At 39.1% G+C, this 21079-nt stretch overlaps 1 gene segment (V, D, J or C); it reads left to right on the plus strand.

Moving 5' to 3' along the window:
- The first annotated feature begins 5053 nt into the window (after positions 1-5053).
- LOC126083643 (T cell receptor alpha variable 5-like) overlaps positions 5054-21079 on the plus strand; it is a 44688-nt gene continuing 28662 nt past the window's right edge. The window contains 2 exon segments of the V gene segment in view: positions 5054-5132; positions 5305-5442. Coding sequence covers positions 5081-5132; positions 5305-5442 — 190 coding nt within the window.

The raw sequence follows: 21079 nt of genomic DNA on the forward strand, positions 1-21079 counted from the left end.
TGGCAGTTGTGGTGGGTTGGGAGCTTGCAATTACCTTTTGCAGGTCTGATATTGGTCCTGTTTGGTTCCGGAATTGCGTGCAGATTTGCGGCTGCTTAGCTGAACCAGATGGGGTGGGTTTTCTCTTAGGATGCTGTTGCTTGCCTCATTATGTCTGCTCAAACCCTAGTGGAAGAGTGGTAAAATGCTACGGCTGCTAACCAAAAAGTTGGCAGTTCGAATCCTCCAGGCGCTCCTTGGAAACTCTACAGGGCAGTTCTCCTCTTTCTTATAGGGTCTCTGTGAGTTGGAATCGACTCGATGGCAGTGGGTTTGGTTTTTTGGTTTGGTGCAGGTTCAGCTGGCAGGACATAGGCAATCCATAATTCCCCATATCTGCTGTTTCTGCATTGTCTTTCCTTCTACCTGTCACTGAGTCTGATTCTTCAGCTTTGTCTTTGATGCTTAAGATTCTTAGATTGTTGCGTATATCCAATTTACTTGTTATTTTGGGTCTTTGTTGTAAGAGGGACAACACAAAGCATTTGACTCTTCAGCCACCTTGGCCCTGCCTCTGAGTCCACAATATTAAACAGTGCAATGTTCTCCTTCCTCAGGAGGGTAATTATATATAGGGATAAATATACACAATGTTTTCATTTAAGCAATGACTCAAGAAACATAGTTTGGTAGTTTCTAAACAGTGACTTTTAAGGAAAAGAAAGTTTGAGGCTGCCTACAACCTACATGAATGAGCCCTGGTACTGCAATGGTTAAGACCTTGGCTGCTAAATGGAAGGTGGGTAGTTTGAACCCACTAGCTGCTCTGTGGGAGAAAAGACCTGGTGATCTGCTTCTTTAATGACTACAGCCTAGAAAACCCTATAGGGGCTGTTCTGCTCTGTCCTGTCAGGTTGCTGTGAGTCAGAATTGACAGCACAAAATCACAACAACCTTAATGTGTATGATATTTACCATTGTCCTCAGATCTGTAAATTCCTTCACTACTGCCTCCAGTAGGTGACAGTGTCCCAGGCAGGACAGGCAAGAAGACAATAGTGGCCAGGACTGCCACATGATTCAACTGCAGACTCACACCCTACCAGGCCACTGAGGATGTGCTTTCTTCGATTTAGTAGAGAAGTGGCCAATATTATTTTACTTGGAGTTTTTTTCGGCATTCATTTGTGCAACAAATATTTACCTTGCCGTACTGTAATAGGCACTAGTTAGTGGTTGAAGTTATCATATTCTGCAATATAGATAAGTTTTCTGCTGTTACAGAATATTTAATCTATTGTGGGGAGAGAGCATAAGGAAACAAACAAATGATTTCAAAATATAAGTACTATTGAGAAAATAAAATAGGGTGATGTGAATGAGAATCACAGTGTTCATGGAGGTTTTCTGGAGTGGTGACATTTGAGCTGAGTCTTGAATGACAAAAACAGATCAACTGTGCTAAGACTGGGGTAAGGAAGAGTTCTCAGCATGCAACCACGGTCATTATGCAGAAGGTAGTTTGGTGTGTTTGTGACAGATCCATTGTGTAGGTGAAACAACAAGACTGGCTGATGGCTTGAATGTGGGGGATGAGAAAAAGATGAAAATGTAGGGTGAATTTTAGGATTTTGGCTTATGAAGTTGCATGAAAGTTGGTGTCATTTACAAGGTGAAGAATTCTGAACTTGGAAAATGTTTGTGATTATAGTAGGCAGATAAGAGAATTGTTTTGGACATGTTAGGTTTGAGATGTGTTTAGGAGGTCCAAGTGAAGATGTTGACTTGGCAGTTGGATATTAAGCTTGGACCTCAGCAAGGACATGGCTGGCTTATGAATGATATCAAAGCCATCTGAATTGACTGAACAGAGCTCATGGGCTCTTGCTTGAGGTTTAGCAGAGAAGGAGGAGTTGGCAAAAGACACTGAGGTCAATAATTGAAGTGAAGACCAATAACGTGTGGTGTGACAAGGTAAGACAAGAAAATACCTCATAAAGTATTAATACATAAGCTTTTGCCTCAGGCACTGTTTTCTAGGGAACTGAAACTAAGACAATATCCAATAAGGTAACATCCCCCATTTTTGCTCTTCTTTTTAAGCATTTAAACTTCACTGAATTTGGTCTCTAGAGTGGGAGATGCTGTATGAATAGTACTCTGGAGTAGTGAAACAAGGAGCCACAAAGCAAACATGCTTTTTGAGGAAGAGCCTTTTGCTCTACATAGTTTTAATCTCATCTACCTCTTTCCAGGCTTTCCAGGTTGTGAAGTTTTTTACACCTAATAATCACCTACCAGTTGCTATTGAGTTGATTCAGATTCACAGTGACCCCATGTGTACGACAGTAGAACTGTGCTCCATATGGTTTCAGTGGTTGATTTTTCAGAAGGAGATTGCCAGGCCTTTCTTCCAAGGCATATCTGAGCATACTTGACTCTCCAACCTTTCGGTTAGCAGCTAAGCACATTAACTGTTTGCAATCCCATAGGTCTCCACTTAATGTACCTCTGGAAAGGAGCTCCGTGGCTCACATGTCATCAGTGCTTGAGATGATGATCTTCATCTTCAGAGGAAGATCTGATGAGTTTTAAAACAATGTGTTCACACCTTAAAGCTCATTAAGGAGGAAGGTCTTTGTTGTTTCCAGAGCCTCTGAAATATGAGTGGAGGGATGGAAACAGCATTCTTGGGTATAGTTTACCTTAGGTCACTCCAACAGATGAAGCTATATGTGTGTTCATGTGTTTATGCGACTGTGGATATGTGTTGTGTGTGCGCATGAACATGCACATGCGCTCATGTCTGATGAGGTTTGGGAGAATGTGAGCAAAAGAAGAGACAAGGTAAGTGAATTAACATTTATTAAGCACATACTGGGAACTAGAAATGTTGTCAGGTACATTTCATATATTACCTCGTTTAGTCCCAAGACATCTCTTTTAAGTAGTGTAGCACTCAAAGTGTATTCCTTCCATCTTGTTTTGATGCTTCCTTGCATTGTTCAATTTTTTGCCTGTAGATTCCTTCAAAATTGCAACTCTGAGGCTTGAATTTTTTTTCTTCAATTCTTTCATCTTGAGAAATGCCGAGAGCCTTCTTCCCTTTTGGTTCTTCTAACTCCATGTCTTTGCACATTTCATTAAAATACTTCACTTTGTCTTCTTGAGTCGTGGTTCTAAATCTTCTGTTCAGGTCTTTTACTTCATTATTTCTTCCATTTGCTTTAGCTACTCTACATTCAAAAGCAGGTTTCAGGGTCTCTTCTGACATGCATTTTGGTCTTTTCTTTCTTTTCTGCCTTTTCAATAATCTTTTCCTTTCTATGTGTATGATGTCTTTAATGTCTTCCCAGAACCTGTTTGGTCTTTTGTCATTAGTGCTCAATGTTTCAAATCTGTTCTTGAAATGGTCTCTAAATTCAGATGGGTCTCTAAACTCAAGGTCATACTTTGGCTCTCGTGGACTTATTTTAATTTTCTTCAGCTTCGACTTGAATTTGCACCTGAGTAATGATGGTCCGTTCTGCAGTCAGCTGGTGGCCTCATTCTGAATGATGCTATTGAGCTTCTCCATCATCTCCTTCTAAAGATGTAGTCAATTTGATTCCTGTGTATTCCATCTGGCGAGGTCCAAATGTGTATTCACCGTTTATGTTGTTGAAAAAGGTATTTCCAATGAATAACTCATTGTTCTTGCAAAATTCTATCATGAGATCTCCTGTGCCATTTCTATCACCAAGGCCGTATTTTCCAACTACTGATCCTTCTTTGCTTTTCACTTTTGCATTTCAATCATGAGTAATTATCAGTGTATCTTGATTGCATGTTTGATCACATTCAGATGCCAGGTTGGTAAAAATCTTTGATTTCTTCATCTGTGGCATTAGTGGTTGGTGCGTCAATTTGAATGAGTCGTATTAAGTGGTTCCTTGTGCGCTTATGGATAACATCCTGTCATTGACAGCACTGTACATGAAAGATAGATCTTCAAATATTCTTTTTGACAATGAATGTGATGCTATTTCTCTTCAATTTATTATTCCTGGGATAGCGGACCGTGTGATTGTCAGATTCAGAATGGCTAATACCAGTCCATTTCAGCTCGTTAATGCCTAGGATTTTGATCTTCAAGCATTCCATTTCATTTTTGACAACTTCTAATTTTCCTTGATTCCCACTTTGTACATTACTCATGGAAGTTTGCAGCTTTTTCTTTTCCTTTTTAGTCATGCCACATTAGTATGTGAAGGTCCTGAAATGTTTACTCCATCCACATTATTAATGATAACTCTACTTTCAGGGGGAATTTGCCCCATAACAATGTCAGTTTCCTGGGAATGGCAGGATCAGGGAAAGTCCAGGCCGGGAGAAGTAGAGGTTACAGGGTTGCGTATCTGACATATACAGTGGACCTTTCTCTTTTACACCAATCTATGCACTAAAATGTTACCTTTTTTTTTTTTTTTTTATGCACTAAAATGTTACGTTTAGGAAGAATTTTCCACTGTGAGAGCTAAACCAAGATGACTTAGATAATTAATTCTCTGGCAAGTTTAAAAAGAGGATGGTGAGGAGGAAAGCTTTACTCCTCAATGGCTTAGCAGAGTCAATCATGGTATTTTTCTTAAGTAGAGCAAGCCCATATTGAATAAACATAGGAAACATCCAACTCTTTCCAATTAATTGAAAGTGACTCCGAGTGTGCTGAGGAGAGAAAATAGAATTCTGAACCCTATGTTTTTATTATGTTTATTTCTTGCTATCCCACATACTTTCTGATTGAAAACACACTTGGAACCCAGTTTATCTGACCTATTGCTGCTTTGTGTGTCAGTGTCTGTCGTGTCAGTTAAGAGTAGAGGATTTGACTAGCTGGTTTAGTAGTTGGGGTCTGACCAGAAGATGGCAGAGCATCTCTGCTGATGCAGAACATCTGAAAGGTTCCTTTTGGTGGATTTCTCTGAGAAGGCTAAAGGCAGCAGCACATTCCTCTGTAGGTGACTTAGGACACTACTGTGTTTTGGAGGAAGGATATACGTAACCTGATTAAAGAAGGAGCTCTCTTGTCTGGAGGCTGCAGGTCCCAATTGGGAGGACAATGAAGACACTTACTGGGCCTTTGTTAATATTCTTGTGGCTGCAGCTAGACTGTAAGTGAGGGTTTTGTGGGAGTGGGATGGTTTAGTAAATACTCATTAGAAGTCTGAGCGGGAGACCAGCCTTGTCAGATTTCCAGTAGTTGCTGTAGGAAAAGAAATGCAAACTCTGGAGAATGGTGACCTGATGACATTTTCCTTTGTCTGATGTTTCCTTTTTGTACAGGTATTGGTAGCGGAGAGAAGGTGGAGCAGAGTCCTTCTTTGCTGAGTGTCCAGGAGGGAGAGAGCTCTGCTTTCAACTGCACTTATACTGACAGTACTTCCAACTATTTCCTCTGGTATAAACAAGAACCTGGAAAAGGTCTTCAGCTTCTTATATATATTTTTTCAAGTGATGACACGAAACAAGAGCAAAGACTCACTCTTCTATTGAATAGGAAAGAGAAACATTTCTCACTGCACATCGCAGATGCTCACCCTGGGGACTCAGCCACCTACTTCTGCGCGTCAAGAGCACAGTGCTCCCCAGGCACCTGCAGCCTATACCCAAACCTGAGCCTGGGGTCAAGGTCCACCCTCATCCTTTAGCAGATTTTCGAGTCAGAGACTTTTCTGTATTATATTTCTAATTCATAAAACCAGTTGCCATTGAGTTGACTCAGACTCAGGGCCAGCCCGTGTCAGAATGGAATCATGCTTCATAAGATTTGCCATGGTTTATTTTTTGGAAGTAGATTGCCAGGTCTTTCTTCCACAGTTCTTCTGGATGGACTGGAACCTCCCAGCATTTGGTTAGCAGTGAGCATTTTAACTCCTTGCAGCACATAAGGATTGTTTTAGAATTACTAATACACAGACATTCTAAAACATCCCCGGAGAAGGTCAGTTTCAAAATGACGCAACAACAGTTGGAACATTTGGAATTGAATCTTAAGGGGAATTAGTGATTTCTTGTTACATATCGAGGCTTCAGGGTTGACTTTGTGGATGTCATTCAGATTTTTCCGCTAGCAAAAACACCTTGGAGTCAATGTCAGAGAATATTCTTCTTTTAGAAAGACTTAAGACTATAACTCTTCCTGATTAGTATTAATTGCATATTAGGGGAAAACACCAGGGAAAAAGAAAATCAAAATCTTTTGTAATCTTATCAATGAATGTAATAGCAAAGTAAGTGATACTCACTTAGCACTTACATATGGTGAGCACTGTACAACGTTGTTTAATATCATTTAATCTTTACAGTGCCTTATGAAGCAGGTACTGCTGTTGTCCTTATTTAGTTTATTTTTTTTACAGACCAGGGAACGAGGTTTAGAGTAGTTTAAATGACTTTCCCAAGATCATGTTATAAAATGGCTGATCCAATATTGGAAGGAAGCAAACTTCCTCCAGGTTCCACAATCTGTGTTTTAGATGAAAGTTGTTTTTATTAATGAAAACAGCATTTTCATACATGTAAAAAATGTGAAACCTTTTTTTTGTTTGTTTTCCCTTGGAGTTTTAAACTTTAGCAGTTTTTTTAAACTTCATTGTGCTTGAGGTGAAAATTTATCGCTCAAGTTAATTGCTCATTCAAAAACTTATCCACATATTCTTTTGTGACATTGATTGTGACCCCCACAATGTGAAAGCTAGCTCAGCCTTTCTACCTGGGTTCCCTGTGTCCATTTATTCAGGTCGTGTCCCTTCCTGCCTTTTTGTCTTGCTTTTGGGCAGGAGTTGTCCATTTGGTCTTGCATATTTCATTGAACTAAGAAGCATGTTCCTCATGTGTGTTATTGTTTGTTTTATAGGCCTGTTTAATCTTTGTCTGAAAAGTGAGCTTCGGGAGTGAATTCAGTTCTGAGGCAGCAGAGGGCCATAGTCTCTGGGTTTCCTCCAGCCTCTGTCAGAGCATTAAGTCTGGTCTTTTTTCATGAATTTGAATTCTGTTTTACAGTTTTCTCCTGTTCTGGCCAGGAGTCTGTTGTGATTCTTGTCAGAGTGATTTGTGGTGGTAGCTGGGCACCATCTAGTTCTTCTGGATCAGGCTGGTAGAAGTTCTGGTTTCTGTGGTCTTTAGTCCTTTAAGTTAATATTTTCTTTGTGTCTTTATTCTCCTTTACTCTGGACAGAATGGCACCAATACATGTGTTTTGATGGCTGCTGCAAGCTTTTAAGACCTCAGATGTTACTCAGCAAAATGGGATGTAGAATGTTTTCTGAACTATGTTATGCCAATTGACCTAGATGTCCCCTGACTGAGAGCATGAGTGGGATTGCTGGATCTAATCGTATTTGTAATTCTAGCCTTTTAAGGAAGCGCCATATGGTTTCCCAATGTGGTTGTACCAATTTTCATTCAAACATTTGTTATTTTCTGTTGTTTTTTATTTTTTATTTGTGCCAGTACTGTCAGGGTGAGATGGTATGTCGTTGTTTTGATTTGTGTTTCTCTAATGGCTAATGATCACAATCATTTCACCACGTGTGTGTTATCTTCCTGAATGTCTTCTTTGGTGAAGTATCTGTTCAGATCCTTTGCCCAGTTTTAAACTGGATTATTTATCTTTTTGTTATTAAGGTGTTGAAGTATTTTCTAGATTTTAGAGATTAGGCCCGTGTTGGATATGTGGTAGCCAAAAAATTTTCCCAGTCTGTAGGTTCTCTTTTTACTCTTCTGATGAGCATAAGTATTTAATTTTTTGGAGATCCCAGTTATCTATTTTCTCTTCTGGTGTTTATGCACTGTTAGTTGTGTTTTGGATACTATTTAGGCCATATGTTGTCCCTAGTTTTTCTTCCATGATCTTTTTCTTTTTAGATTTTATATTTAGGTCTTTGATCCATTTGGAGTTAGTTGTTTTTTTTTTTTAAATTGTGCTTTGAGTGAAAGTTTACAATTCAAGTCAGTCTCTCATACAAAAAGTTGTACACGCCTTGCTATGTGCTCCTAGCTGCTCTCCCCCTAATGAGACAGCACATTCCTCTTTCCTTCCCTGTATTCCCCGTGTCCATCCAACCAGCACCTGTCCCCCTCTTCCTTCTCACCTCGCCTCTGGACAGGAGTTGCTCACATAACCTCATGAGTCTCTACTTGAGCCAAGGAGCTCACTCCTCACCAGTATTGCCTATCTTGTAGACCAGTCCAATCCCTGTCTGAAGAGTTGTCTTCAGGAATGGTTCCAGTCTTGGGCTAACAAAGGGTCTGGGGACCATGACCTCCAGGGTTCCTCTAGTCTCATCAGACTGTTAAGCCTGGTTTTTTATGAGAATTTGAGATCTGTATCCTACTGTTCTCCTGTACCATCAGGGATTCTCTGTTGTGTTCCCTGTCAGGGCAGTGATTGGTGGTAAGACGGGCACCATGTAGTTTTTCCAGCCTCAGGCTGATGTGGTTGAGTCAGTTTTTGTGTATGGTGTGAAGTAAGGATCTTGTTCATTTATTTTATTAATTTTTTTTTTTTTACAGATGGATATCCAGTTATGCCAGCACCACTTGTTATAGAGACTGTCTTTTCCCTATTTAATGGACTTTGACCCTTTGTCAAATATTAATTTCTCACAGACGGATGGATTTCGGGGTAGATTCTCAGTTCTGTTACATTTGCCTATGTCTCTGTTCTTGTACCAGTACCAGGCTGTTTTGACCACCGTCTTTCTCATAGGTTCAAAAATCAGGTAGTATGAGGCCTCCCACTTTGTTATTCCTCTGCAGTAATGTTTTACTTATCTGGGACCTCTTTCCTTTCCATATAAAGTTGGTGATTTTTTTTCGCATTTCGTTAAAGAATGCTGTTGAAATTTGGATCAGAATTGCATTGTATTTGTAGACTGCTTTTGGTAGAATTGATATTTTCACAATGTTGCGTCTTGCTGTCCATGAACACGGTATGTTTTTCCACTTAACGTAGGTCTCTTTTGGTTCCTTGCAGTAGGATTTTAGAGTTTTCTTTGTACAGGTCTTTTCCATCTCTGGTTAGATTTATTCCTAAGTACTCTGTCTTCTTGGGGGCTACTGTAAATGGTATTGATTTGGTGATTTCCTTTTTTGAATTTGTCTTTGTTGGTGTAGAGGAATCCACCTGATTTTTTGTGTTAATCTTGTGTCTTGCTACTTTGCTGAAATCTCCTATTCATTCCAGTAGCTTTCTTGGGTATTCTTTGGAGTTTTCTTTGTATAAGACCCTATCCTCTGCGACTAGGGATAGTTTTACCTCTTCCTTACCAATTTGGATGCCTTTTATTTCTTTTTCTTACCTTATTGCTCTAGCTAGGACCTCCTGCACAATGTAGAATAAAAGTGGTGATAAAGGCCATTCTTGTTTGGCTCCTGTCCTCATGGGGAATGCTTTCAGCCTCTCTCCATTTAGAATGATGTTGGCTGTTGGCTTTGTATAAAAAAAATATTATGTTGAGAGATTTCCCTTCTATTCCTATTTTGCTTAGAGTTTTTATCAGAAATTGGTGTTAGACTTTGTCAAATGCCTTTTCTGTTTAGTTTGATAAGGTCATGTGGTTCTTTTGTTTTATTTATGTGGTGGATTATGTTGACTGATTTTCTGATGTTGAACCATCCCTGCATATCTGTATGAGTCCCACTTTTCCTGATTTCTTTTTGGATATGCTGTAGAATTCTATTGGCTTGGATTTTGTTGAGAATTTTTGTGTCTATGTTCCTGAAGGCTATTGGTCTGTAGTTTTCTTTCTTTCTTTTTGTAGTATGTTTCCCTGGCTTTGGCATCAAGGTTATGCTAGCTTTTTTGTTGGGAAGTTATTATTATTATTATTTTATCTCTTCAGTCTCATCTTTTGTAACCGTTTTGTTTAGGTTTCTATCTCAGTTTGTGTTAGTTTAGGTAGGTAGTGTGTTTCTAGAAGTTTGCCCCTTTCCTCTAAGTTTGCAAATTCATTGGAATAAGATTTTTCTTAGTGTTCTGTTACAATCCTTTTTATTTCAGTTGGGTCTGTTGTGATATCACTCAGCTGATTTCTTCTTTGGGTTATTTGTTTCTTCTCCTGTTTTTCTTTTCTTTTTTTTTTTAATAACTTTTATTAAGCTTCAAGTGAACGTTTAGAAATCCAATCAGTCTGTCACATATAAGTTTACACACATCTCACTCCCTACTCCCACTTACTCTCCCCGTCTTGAGTCAGCCCTTTCAGTCTCTCCTTTCTTGACAATTTTGCCGGCTTCCCTCTCTCTCTATCCTCCCATCCCCCCTCCAGACAAGAGTTGCCAACACAATCTCAAGTGTCCACCTGATATAATTAGCTCACTCTTCATCAGCGTCTCTCTCCCACCCGCTGACCAGTCCCTTTCATTTCTGATGAGTTGTCTTCCGGGATGGTTCCTGTCCTGTATCAACAGAAGGTCTGGAGAGCATGGCCGCCGGGATTCCTCCAGTCTCAGTCAGACCATTAAGTTTGGTCTTTTTATGAGAATTTGGGGTCTGCATCCCACTGATCTCCTGCTCCCTCAGGGGTCCTCTGCTGTGCTCCCTGTCAGGGTAGTCATCGATTGTGGCCGGGCACCAACTAGTTCTTCTGGTCTCAGGATGATGTAGGTCTCTGGTTCATGTGGCCCTTTCTGTCTCTTGGGCTCTTAGTTGCCGAGTGGGCTTGGTGTTCTTCATTTTCCTTTGCTCCAGGTGGGTTGAGACCAATTGATGCATCTTAGATGGCTGCTTGTTAGCATTTAAGACCCCAGACGCCACATTTCAAAGTGGGATGCAGAATGATTTCATAATAGAATTATTTTGCCATTTGACATAGAAGTCCCCGCAAACCATGTTCCCCAGACCACCGCGCTTGCTCCGCTGAGCTTTGAAGCATTCATTTTATCCCGGAAACTTCTTTGCTTTTGGTCCAGTCCAATTGAGCTGACCTTCCATGTATTGAGTGTTGTCTTTCCCTTCACCTAAAGCAGTTCTTATCTACTGATTAATCAATAAAAAACCCTCTCCCTCTCTCCCTCCCTCCCCGCCTTGTAACCACAAAAGTATGTGTTCTTCTCAGGTTTACTATTTCTCAAGATCTTATAATAGTGGTCTTATACAATATTTGTCCTTTTGCCTCTGACTAATTTCGCTCAGCATAATGCCTTCCAGGTTCCTCCATGTTATGAAATGTTTCAGAGATTCGTCACTGTTCTTTATGGATGCGTAGTATTCCATTGTGTGAATATACCACAATTTATTTACCCATTCATCCGTTGATGGACACCTTGGTTGCTTCCAACTTTTTGCTATTGTAAACAGAGCTGCAATAAACATGGGTGTGCATATATCTGTTTGTATGAAGGCTCTTGTATCTCTAGGGTATATTCCTAGGAGTGGGATTTCTGGGTTGTATGGTAGTTCTATTTCTAACTGTTTAAGATAACACCAGATAGATTTCCAAAGTGGTTGTACCATTTTACATTCCCACCAGCAGTGTATGAGAGTTCCAATCTCTCCGCAGCCTCTCCAACATTTATTATTTTGTGTTTTTTGGATTAATGCCAGCCTTGCTGGTGTGAGATGGAATCTCATCGTAGTTTTAATTTGCATTTCTCTAATGGCTAATGATCGAGAGCATTTTCTCATGTATCTGTTGGCTGCCTGAATATCTTCTTTAGAGAAATGTGTGTTCATATCCTTTGCCCACTTCTTGATTGGGTTGTTTGTCTTTTTGTGGTTGAGTTTTGACAGAATCATGTAGATTTTAGAGATCAGGCGCTGGTCGGAGATGTCATAGCTGAAAATTCTTTCCCAATCTGTAGGTGGTCTTTTTACTCTTTTGGTGAAGTCTTTAGATGAGCATAGGTGTTTGATTTTTATGAGCTCCCAGTTATCGGGTTTCTCTTCATCATTTTTGGTAATGTTTTGTATTCTGTTTATACCTTGTATTAGGGCTCCTAGGGTTGTCCCAATTTTTTTTCCATGATCTTTATCGTTTTAGTCTTTATGTTTAGGTCTTTGATCCACTTGGAGTTAGTTTTTGTGCATGGTGTGAGGTATGGGTCCTGTTTCATTTTTTTGCAAATGGATATCCAGTTATGCCAGCACCATTTGTTAAAAAGGCTATCTTTTCCCCAGTTAATTGACACTGGTCCTTTGTCAAATATCAGCTGCTCATACGTGGATGGATCTATGTCTGGGTTCTCAATTCTGTTGCATTGGTCTATGTGTCTGTTGTTGTACCAATACCAGGCTGTTTTGACTACTCTGGCTGTATAATAGGTTCTGAAGTCAGGTAAGGTGAGGCCTCCCACTTTCTTCTTCTTTTTCAGTAGTGCTTTGCTTATCCGGGGCTTCTTTCCCTTCCATATGAAATTGGTGATTTGTTTCTCTATCCCCTTAAAATATGACATTGGAATTTGGATTGGAAGTGCGTTAAATGTATAGATGGCTTTTGGTAGAATAGACATTTTTACTATGTTAAGTCTTCCTATCCATGAGCAAGGTATGTTTTTCCACTTAAGTATGTCCTTTTTAATTTCTTGCAGTAGAGCTTTGTAGTTTTCTTTGTATAGGTCTTTTACATCCTTGGTAAGATTTATTCCTAAGTATCTTATCTTCTTGGGGGCTACTGTGAATGGTATTGATTTGGTTATCTCCTCTTCGGTGTTCTTTTCGTTGATGTAGAGGAATCCAAGTGATTTTTGTATGTTTATTTTATAACCTGAGACTCTGCCAAACTCTTCTATTAGTTTCAGTAGTTTTCTGGAGGATTCCTTAGGGTTTTCTGTGTATATAATCATGTCATCTGCAAATAGTGATATCTTTACTTCTTCCTTGCCAATCCGGATACCTTTTATTTCTTTGTCTAGCCTAATTGCCCTGGCTAAGACTTCCAACACGGTGTTGAATAAGATCGGTGATAAAGGGCATCCTTGTCTGGTTCCCGTTCTCAAGGGAAATGCTTTCAGGTTCTCTCCATTTAGAGTGATATTGGCTGTTGGCTTTGCATAGATGCCCTTTATTATGTTGAGGAATTTTCCTTCAATTCCTATTTTGGTAAGAGTTTTTATCATGAATGGGTGTTGGACTTTGTCAAATGCCTTTTCTGCATCAATTGATAAGATCATGTGGTTTTTATCTTTTGTTTTATTTATGTGATGGATTACATTAATGGTTTTTCTGATATTAAACCAGCCTTGCATACCTGGTATAAATCCCACTTGATCAGGGTGAATTATTTTTTTGATGTGTTGTTGGATTCTATTGGCTAGAATTTTGTTGAGGATTTTTGCATCAGTGTTCATGAGGGATATAGGTCTATAATTTTCTTTTTTTGTAATGTCTTTACCTGGTTTTGGTATCAGGGAGATGGTGGCTTCATAGAATGAGTTGGGTAGTATTCCATCATTTTCTATGCTTTGGAATACCTTTAGTAGTAGTGGTGTTAACTCTTCTCTGAAAGTTTGGTAGAACTCTGCAGTGAAGCCGTCCGGGCCAGGGCTTTTTTTTGTTGGGAGTTTTTTGATTACCGTTTCAATCTCTTTTTTTGTTATGGGTCTATTTAGTTGTTCTACTTCTGAATGTGTTAGTTTAGGTAGGTAGTGTTTTTCCAGGAATTCATCCATTTCTTCTAGGTTTTCAAATTTGTTAGAGTACAATTTTTCATAATAATCTGAAATGATTCTTTTAATTTCATTTGGTTCTGTTGTGATGTGGTCCTTCTCATTTCTTATTTGGGTTATTTGTTTCCTTTCCTGTATTTCTTTAGTCAGTCTAGCCAATGGTTTATCAATTTTGTTAATTTTTTCAAAGAACCAGCTTTTGGCTTTGTTAATTCTTTCGATTGTTTTTCTGTTCTCTAATTCATTTAGTTCAGCTCTAATTTTTATTATTTGTTTTCTTCTGGTGCCTGATGGATTCTTTTGTTGCTCACTTTCTATTTGTTCAAGTTGTAGGGACAGTTCTCTGATTTTGGCTCTTTCTTCTTTTTGTATGTGTGCATTTATTGATATAAATTGGCCTCTGAGCACTGCTTTTGCTGTGTCCCAGAGGTTTTGATAGGAAGTATTTTCATTCTCGTTGCTTTCTATGAATTTCCTTATTCCCTCCTTGATGTCTTCTATAATCCAGTCTTTTTTCAGGAGGGTATTGTTCATTTTCCAAGTATTTGATTTCTTTTCCCTCGTTTTTCTGTTATTGATCTCTAGTTTTATTGCCTTGTGGTCTGAGAAGATGCTTTGTAATATTTCGATGTTTTGGACTCTGCAAAGGTTTGTTTTATGACCTAATATGTGGTCTATTCTAGAGAATGTTCCATGTGCGCTAGAAAAAAAAGTATGTTTTGCAGCAGTTGGGTGGAGAGTTCTGTATAAGTCAATGAGGTCAAGTTGGTTGATTGTTGTAATTAGATCTTCCGTGTCTCTGTTGAGCTTCTTACTGGATGTTCTGTCCTTCTCCGAAAGTGGTGTGTTGAAGTCTCCTACTATAATTGTGGAGGTATCTATCTCGCTTTTCAATTCTGTTAAAATTTGATTTATGTATCTTGCAGCCCTGTCATTGGGTGCGTAAATATTTAATATGGTTATGTCTTCCTGATCAATTGTCCCTTTTATCATTATATAGTGTCCTTCTTTATCCTTTGTGGTGGATTTAAGTCTAAAGTCTATTTTGTCAGAAATTAATATTGCTACTCCTCTTCTTTTTTGCTTATTGTTTGCTTGATATACTTTTTTCCATCCTTTGAGTTTTAGTTTGTTTGTGTCTCTAAGTCTAAGGTGTGTCTCTTGTAGGCAGCATATAGATGGATCGTGTTTCTTTATCCAGTCTGTCACTCTCTGTCTCTTTATTGGTGCATTTAGTCCATTTACATTCAGGGTAATTATAGATAAATAAGTTTTTAGTGCTGTCATTTTGATGCCTTTTTATGTGTGTTGTTGACCATTTCATTTTTCCACATACTTTTTTGTGCTGAGGCGTTTTTCTTAGTAAATTGTGAGATCCTCATTTTCATAGTGCTTGACTTTATGTTAGTTGAGTCGTTATGTTTTTCTTGGTTTTTATCTTGAGTTATAGAGTTGTTATACCTTTTTGTGGTTACCTTATTATTTACCCCTATTTTTCTAAGTAAAAACCTAACTTGTATTGTTCTATATCGCCTTGTATCACTCTCCATCTGGCAGTTCAATGCCTCCTGTATTTAGTCCCTCTTTTTGATTATTGTGATCTTTTACCTATTGACTTCCATGATTCCCTGTTATGTGTATTTTTTTTTTAATTAATCTTAATTTGTTTGTTTTTGTGATTTCCCTATTTGAGTTGATATCAGGACGTTCTGTTTTGTGACCTTGTGTTGTGCTGATATCTGATATTATTGGTTCTCTGACCAAACAATATCCTTTAGTATTTCTTGTAGCTTTGGTTTGGTTTTTGCAAATTCTCTAAACTTGTGTTTGTCTGTAAATATCTTAATTTCGCCTTCATATTTCAGAGAGAGTTTTGCTGGATATATGATCCTTGGTTGGCAGTTTTTCTCCTTCAGTGTTCTGTATATGTCGTCCCATTCCCTTCTTGCCTGCATGGTTTCTGCTGAGTAGTCAGAACATATTCTTATTGATTCTCCCTTGAAGGAAACCTTTCTTTTCTCCCTGGCTGCTTTTAAAATTTTCTGTTTATCTTTGGTTTTGGTGAGTTTGATGATAATATGTGTTGGTGTTTTTCTTTTTGGATCAATCTTAAATGGGGTTCGATGAGCATCTTGGATAGCTATCCTTTCGTCTTTCGTGATGTCAGGGAAATTTTCTGTCAGGAGTTCTTCAACTATTTTCTCTGTGTTTTCTGTCCCCCCTCCCTGTTCTGGGACTCCAGTCACCCGCAGGTTATCCTTCTTGATAGAGTCCCACATAATTCTTAGGGTTTCTTCATTTTTTTAAATTCTTTTATCTGATTTTTTTTCAGCTATGTTGGTGTTGATTCCCTGGTCCTCCAGATGTCCCAGTCTGCATTCTCATTGCTCGAGTCTGCTCCTCTGACTTCCTAGTGTGTTGTCTAATTCTGTTATTTTATTGTTAATCTTTTGGATTTCTACATGTTGTCTCTCTATGGATTCTTGCAACTTATTAATTTTTCCAGTATGTTCTTGAATAATCTTTTTGAGTTCTTCAACAGTTTTATCAGTGTGTCCCTTGGCTTTTTCTGCAGATATCCTAATTTCATTTGTGATATCATTAAGCATTCTGTAAATTAGTTTTTTATATTCTGTATCTGATAATTCCAAGATTGTATCTTCATTTGGGAAAGATTTTGATTCTTTTGTTTGGGGGGTTGGAGAAGCTGTCACGGTCTGCTTCTTTAAGTGGTTTGATATGGATTGTTGTCTCCGAGCCATCACTGGGAAACTAGTTTTTCCAGAAAATCCGCTAAAAAAAAAACTGCAGTCAGATCCCTAACAGAGTTCTCCCTCTGGCTCAGGCTATTCAGATGTTAATGAAGCCGCCTGGGGAGGGTGGGGGAGGGAACAGAGAGATAGGAGAGTAGCACCTCAGAATATAGCCAGAGTTGCTTGTCTTGCTTGGAATGACTATTATATCTGAGACTCCCGCGGGGCGCGTCGCCTATGTGTGCTGGCTGTGTGGAGATTGCCCCCCGGGGGGTCTGGCCCGCTGGAGTCACGGTCAGATCCTCCGCTTCCAGCCCCACGCCCAGCGTCAAGGCTCCCCTACTGGGACAGTGCACTCTCGACTCCAAAATCAGTCGCTGCCTCCCGGGGACTTCTCGTCCCTCCAGCCACGTGGCCGTGCCGCCTCCGAGAACCAGTTGGGCCTCCTCCCGGGGTTAGTTCAGGTGGGTGGAGCAGGTCCCCGTGCTTGTGCCGTGACCGAGTGTCCCGGCTGGGACGCCGTTCTCCCCGCTCCAATACCAGTCGCTGCCTCCCGGGGACTTCTCCTACCGGCTGCGTCCCACGCCGCCGGCGCGACCCGGCTGGTCCCCTTCCCGGGGTTAGTTCAGGGGGGTGGAGCAACTCTCCGTGTTTATGGCATACCTGCGTCCAGTCCAAATCCCTGCGGGACGGTTCTCCGTCTCGGATGCTGCTCTTTCTGCTCCAAGATCAGTCACTGCCTCCCGGGGACTTCTCCTACCGGCTGCGTCCCACGCCGCCGGTGGAACCGGCTGGTCCCCCTCCCGGGGTTAGTTCAGGGGGGTGGAGCACGTCTCTGTGCTTGTGCCGTACCTGACTGGTACGCTGGCTCCAGGCTCTGGAAACAATCGCTGCTTCCCCGTATTAGTTCGTTCTCCGTCTCTAAATCTGTGTTTGTTTTTCAGGGTTTGTAGATTGTTATGTATGTGATCGATTCACTTGTTTTTCCGTGTCTTTGTTGTAAGAGGGATCCGAGGTAGCGTCTGCCTAGTCCGCCATCTTGGCTCCGCCTCCTCCTGTTTTTCTTTTGTCAGTTTGGCCAGTGGTTTGTCACTTTTGTTGATTTTTTCAAAGAACCAACTTTGTTGATCTTGTTGGTCTTGTTGATACTTTCTATTGTTTTTCTGTTCTCTATTTCATTTATTTCTGCTCTAATCTTTATTTTTTCCTGTCTTCTGGTGCCTGAAGGGTCCTTTTGCTTCTCTCTTTCTACATGTTTGAGCTGTAAGATTAATGTTTTGATCTTGGCCCTTTCTTCTTTTTTGATATGTGCATATGTTGCTGTAATTGACCTCTAAGCTCTGCTTTTGCTGTGTAACACATGTTTTGGTAAGATGTATTTTCATTCTCATTGGATTCTATGAATTTTTTTTTCCATCCTTGATTTCTTCTATTACCCAGTAGCTTTTATGCAAGATGTTTTTCAGTTTCCATGGATTTGATTTTTTTCCTTGCAGTTTCTGTTATTGATTTGTAGTTTTATGGCATTTGAATCAAGGAAGATACTTGCATTATTTTAATGCTTTGGATTTTATTAAGTTTTTTTTTTTTTTTTTTCCCATGGCATAACATGTGGTCTATTCTGCAGAATGTTCCATGTGCACTGGAAAGAATGCATACCTTGTCGCTGTTGGATGGAACATTCTGTATATGGCTATCAGGTCAAGTTGGTTGATTGTGGAATGAGTTTCTTTCTAGATGTTCTGTCCTTCACTGAAAGTGGTATGTTGAAACCTCTCACTATTATTGGGGTACTGTCTATGTCTCTTTTCAATGCTATTAGTGTTTGTTTTATGTATTTTGGAGCCCTGTCATTGGGTGTGGATGTATTTATTATGGTTATGTCTTCCTGCTGTATTGATCCTTTAGTCATTATATAGTGTCCTTCCTTATTCTTTATGGTGAATTTTGCTTTAAAGCCGATTTTATCAGAGATTAATATTGCCGCTCCTGTTCTTTTTTGCTTATTGATTGCTTGATATATATATTTTTCCATCCTTTGAGTTTTAGTTTGTTTATGTGTTTGTGTCTTGTAGACAACATATAGGTGGATTGTGTTTTTTTTTTATCCATCCTACCACTCTGTGTCTCTTTATAGGTGCATTTAGGCCATTTCCAGTCAGTGCAATTATTGATAGGTGTGAGTTTATTGTCATTTTATTTTTTGTGGCATTGACGGTTTCTTTGTTCCACTTAATTTTCTGTGCTGAGTTCTTTTTGTTTATGGATTTTCTTTTCTTTTTTTTCATTACTGTTAATTTTGTGTTTTCTATGTCTGTGTGTTTCTTCTTTTTTATTTTGATGGGTTTGTTTGTTAGCTTTGCTTGTGGTTACCTTGAAATTTACTTTTATTTTTCTAAGTTTAAACAAGTCTTTTTTTCTTGGTATTGCTTTTACTTCCTCTCCATATGGAAGTTCTATAACTACAGTTCCTATACTCTTTTTTTGTTTTGACTTTGTCATTTTTTACATACTGACATGTCTGGCTCTCTATTTTTTTTGCCTTTTAGCTTTGTTTTATTTTTGTGAATTCCCTAAATTGGTATCTGGTTGATCTGTCCGATGTCCTTGTCTTGGATTATTGTCTGATATGGTTGTTTCTCTAACCAGAGGATTTCCTTTAATATTTCTTGTCATTTTGGTCTGGTTTTCACATATTCCCCTAATTTCTGTTTATCTGGAAATGATCTAATTTTGCAGTCATATTTGAGAGGGAATTTTCCTGGATATATAATTCTTGGCTGGCAATTTTTTTTCCTCAAGTTTTCATATATGTCATTCCATTGTCTTCTTGCCTTCATGGTTTCTGCTGAGTAATCAGAGATTAGTCTTATTGGTTCTCCTTTGTAATGACTCTTTGTTTATCCCTAGCCATTCACAGGATTCTTTATTTGTCTTTGGTTTTGGCAAGTTTTATTATGATATGTCTTGGTGACTTTCTTTTGGCATCTATCTTTTATGGGATTCTTTGAGCTTCTTGGCTAGATATCTTCTTGTCTTTCATGATATTAAAGAAGCTTCGTGCCAGCAAATCTTCAACAGTTCTCTCTATGTTTTCTGTTATCCTCCCTGTTCTGGTGCTCCAATCACTTGTAGGTTTTTCTATTGGTAGAATCCCACATGATTCTTAGGCTTTCTTCCTTTTTCTTCATTCTTTTTTCTGATTTTTCCTCAAACAAATTGCTGTCAAGGGATTTATCTTCAATTTCACTAATTCTGAGTTTCATTGTCTCAATTCTATTCCTATGATCTTCTATTTAGTTGCGTAATTCTGAAATTTTGTTGTTAATCCTTTGGATTTCTCGTAGTTGTTTTTGTACAATTTCTAGCAACCTGTTTATTCTGTCATTTTGTTCTTGTATTGTTTTTCTGAATGATTTTATTGCTCTGTCTGTGTGTTCCTCAGTTTATCTGTATTTTGCCTGATCTTCTTGATCTCTTGGAGAGCTCTGTACATTAGTGTTTTGAATTCTTTATCAGGTAGTGCTATTGACTTATTTTCCTCTGGAAGGTTTTCTGGTTCTTTATTTTGGTTGCTTGGTGGAGCCATCTTGTCCTGCATCTTTATGTGATGTGATATGGATGGTCGCCTCTAAGGCATCAATGAGTTGTTACATTTGTTTATTTATTGTATTTTTGTTTGTTGCATCCTGAATGTTTTGTTTTGATATGTGCAACTTGTCTTCTCAGGTCTTTGTTGTAAGAGGAACAACACAAAACATCTGAATATTCCTATATCTTGGTCCCGCCTCTCAGATTCCACATCCTTAAACTCTGCAATGTCACTACTTCCTCAGAAATCTGAAAGGAAAACTATTTATAGTGAGAAATGTGCACAATATTTTCATTTAAGCCAATAAATGAAGAATCACATTTTGATAATTTCTAAACAGTGACTTCTAAGGAAAAGAAAGTTTGAGGCTCCATAGAACCTACATGAAGGAGCCCTGGTGGTACAATGGTTAAGACCTCTGGTGGTAAATGAAAGGTTGGCAGTTTGAAACCACCAGCTGCTCTATAGGAGAAAAGACCTGGTGGTCTTCTCCTTTAATGATTATATGCTAGAAAATGCTATGGGGGTGGTTCTACTCCATCCTGTATGGTTGCTATGAGGCAGAATCAACTTGACAGCACAAAACCACAACAACCTAAATGTGTATGGCATTCACCCATTGTCTTCAGTTCTGTAGATTCACACATTGCTGCCTCCAGCAGGTCTCAGTGACCCAGGCAGTAGAAGCCAGAAGACAAAAGAGGCCAGGATTGCCACATGATTCAACTGCAGACTAATACTCTACCAGGCCCTTGGGGATCTACTTTCTTTGATCTAGTAGAAAAATGGCCAATATTAGTTTACTTGGAGTTCTTTCAGACATATTCTGCAATACAGAAAGTTTATTGCTATTATGGAACTTTTAAACTACTATGGTGAGATAGTAGAGTAGATTTTTAATCTACTATTGGGAAACAATTAAACAAATGTTTTCAAAATAGAAGTTCTGTTAAGAAAATAAACTAGGGTAATGTGAATAAGAATCATAATGTTCATGGATAATTTAAGTTTTAGAAGGATCATGCTCCGGGCTCTGGGGAATGACTCATGGAGGGGTGGGGTGGGGCTAGACTGGAGGATAATGAGAAGTTAGCAAGATCTCTGT

This window comes from Elephas maximus, chromosome 10 (assembly GCF_024166365.1).
Source record: "Elephas maximus indicus isolate mEleMax1 chromosome 10, mEleMax1 primary haplotype, whole genome shotgun sequence".
NCBI classification, from domain to species: Eukaryota; Metazoa; Chordata; class Mammalia; order Proboscidea; family Elephantidae; genus Elephas; species Elephas maximus.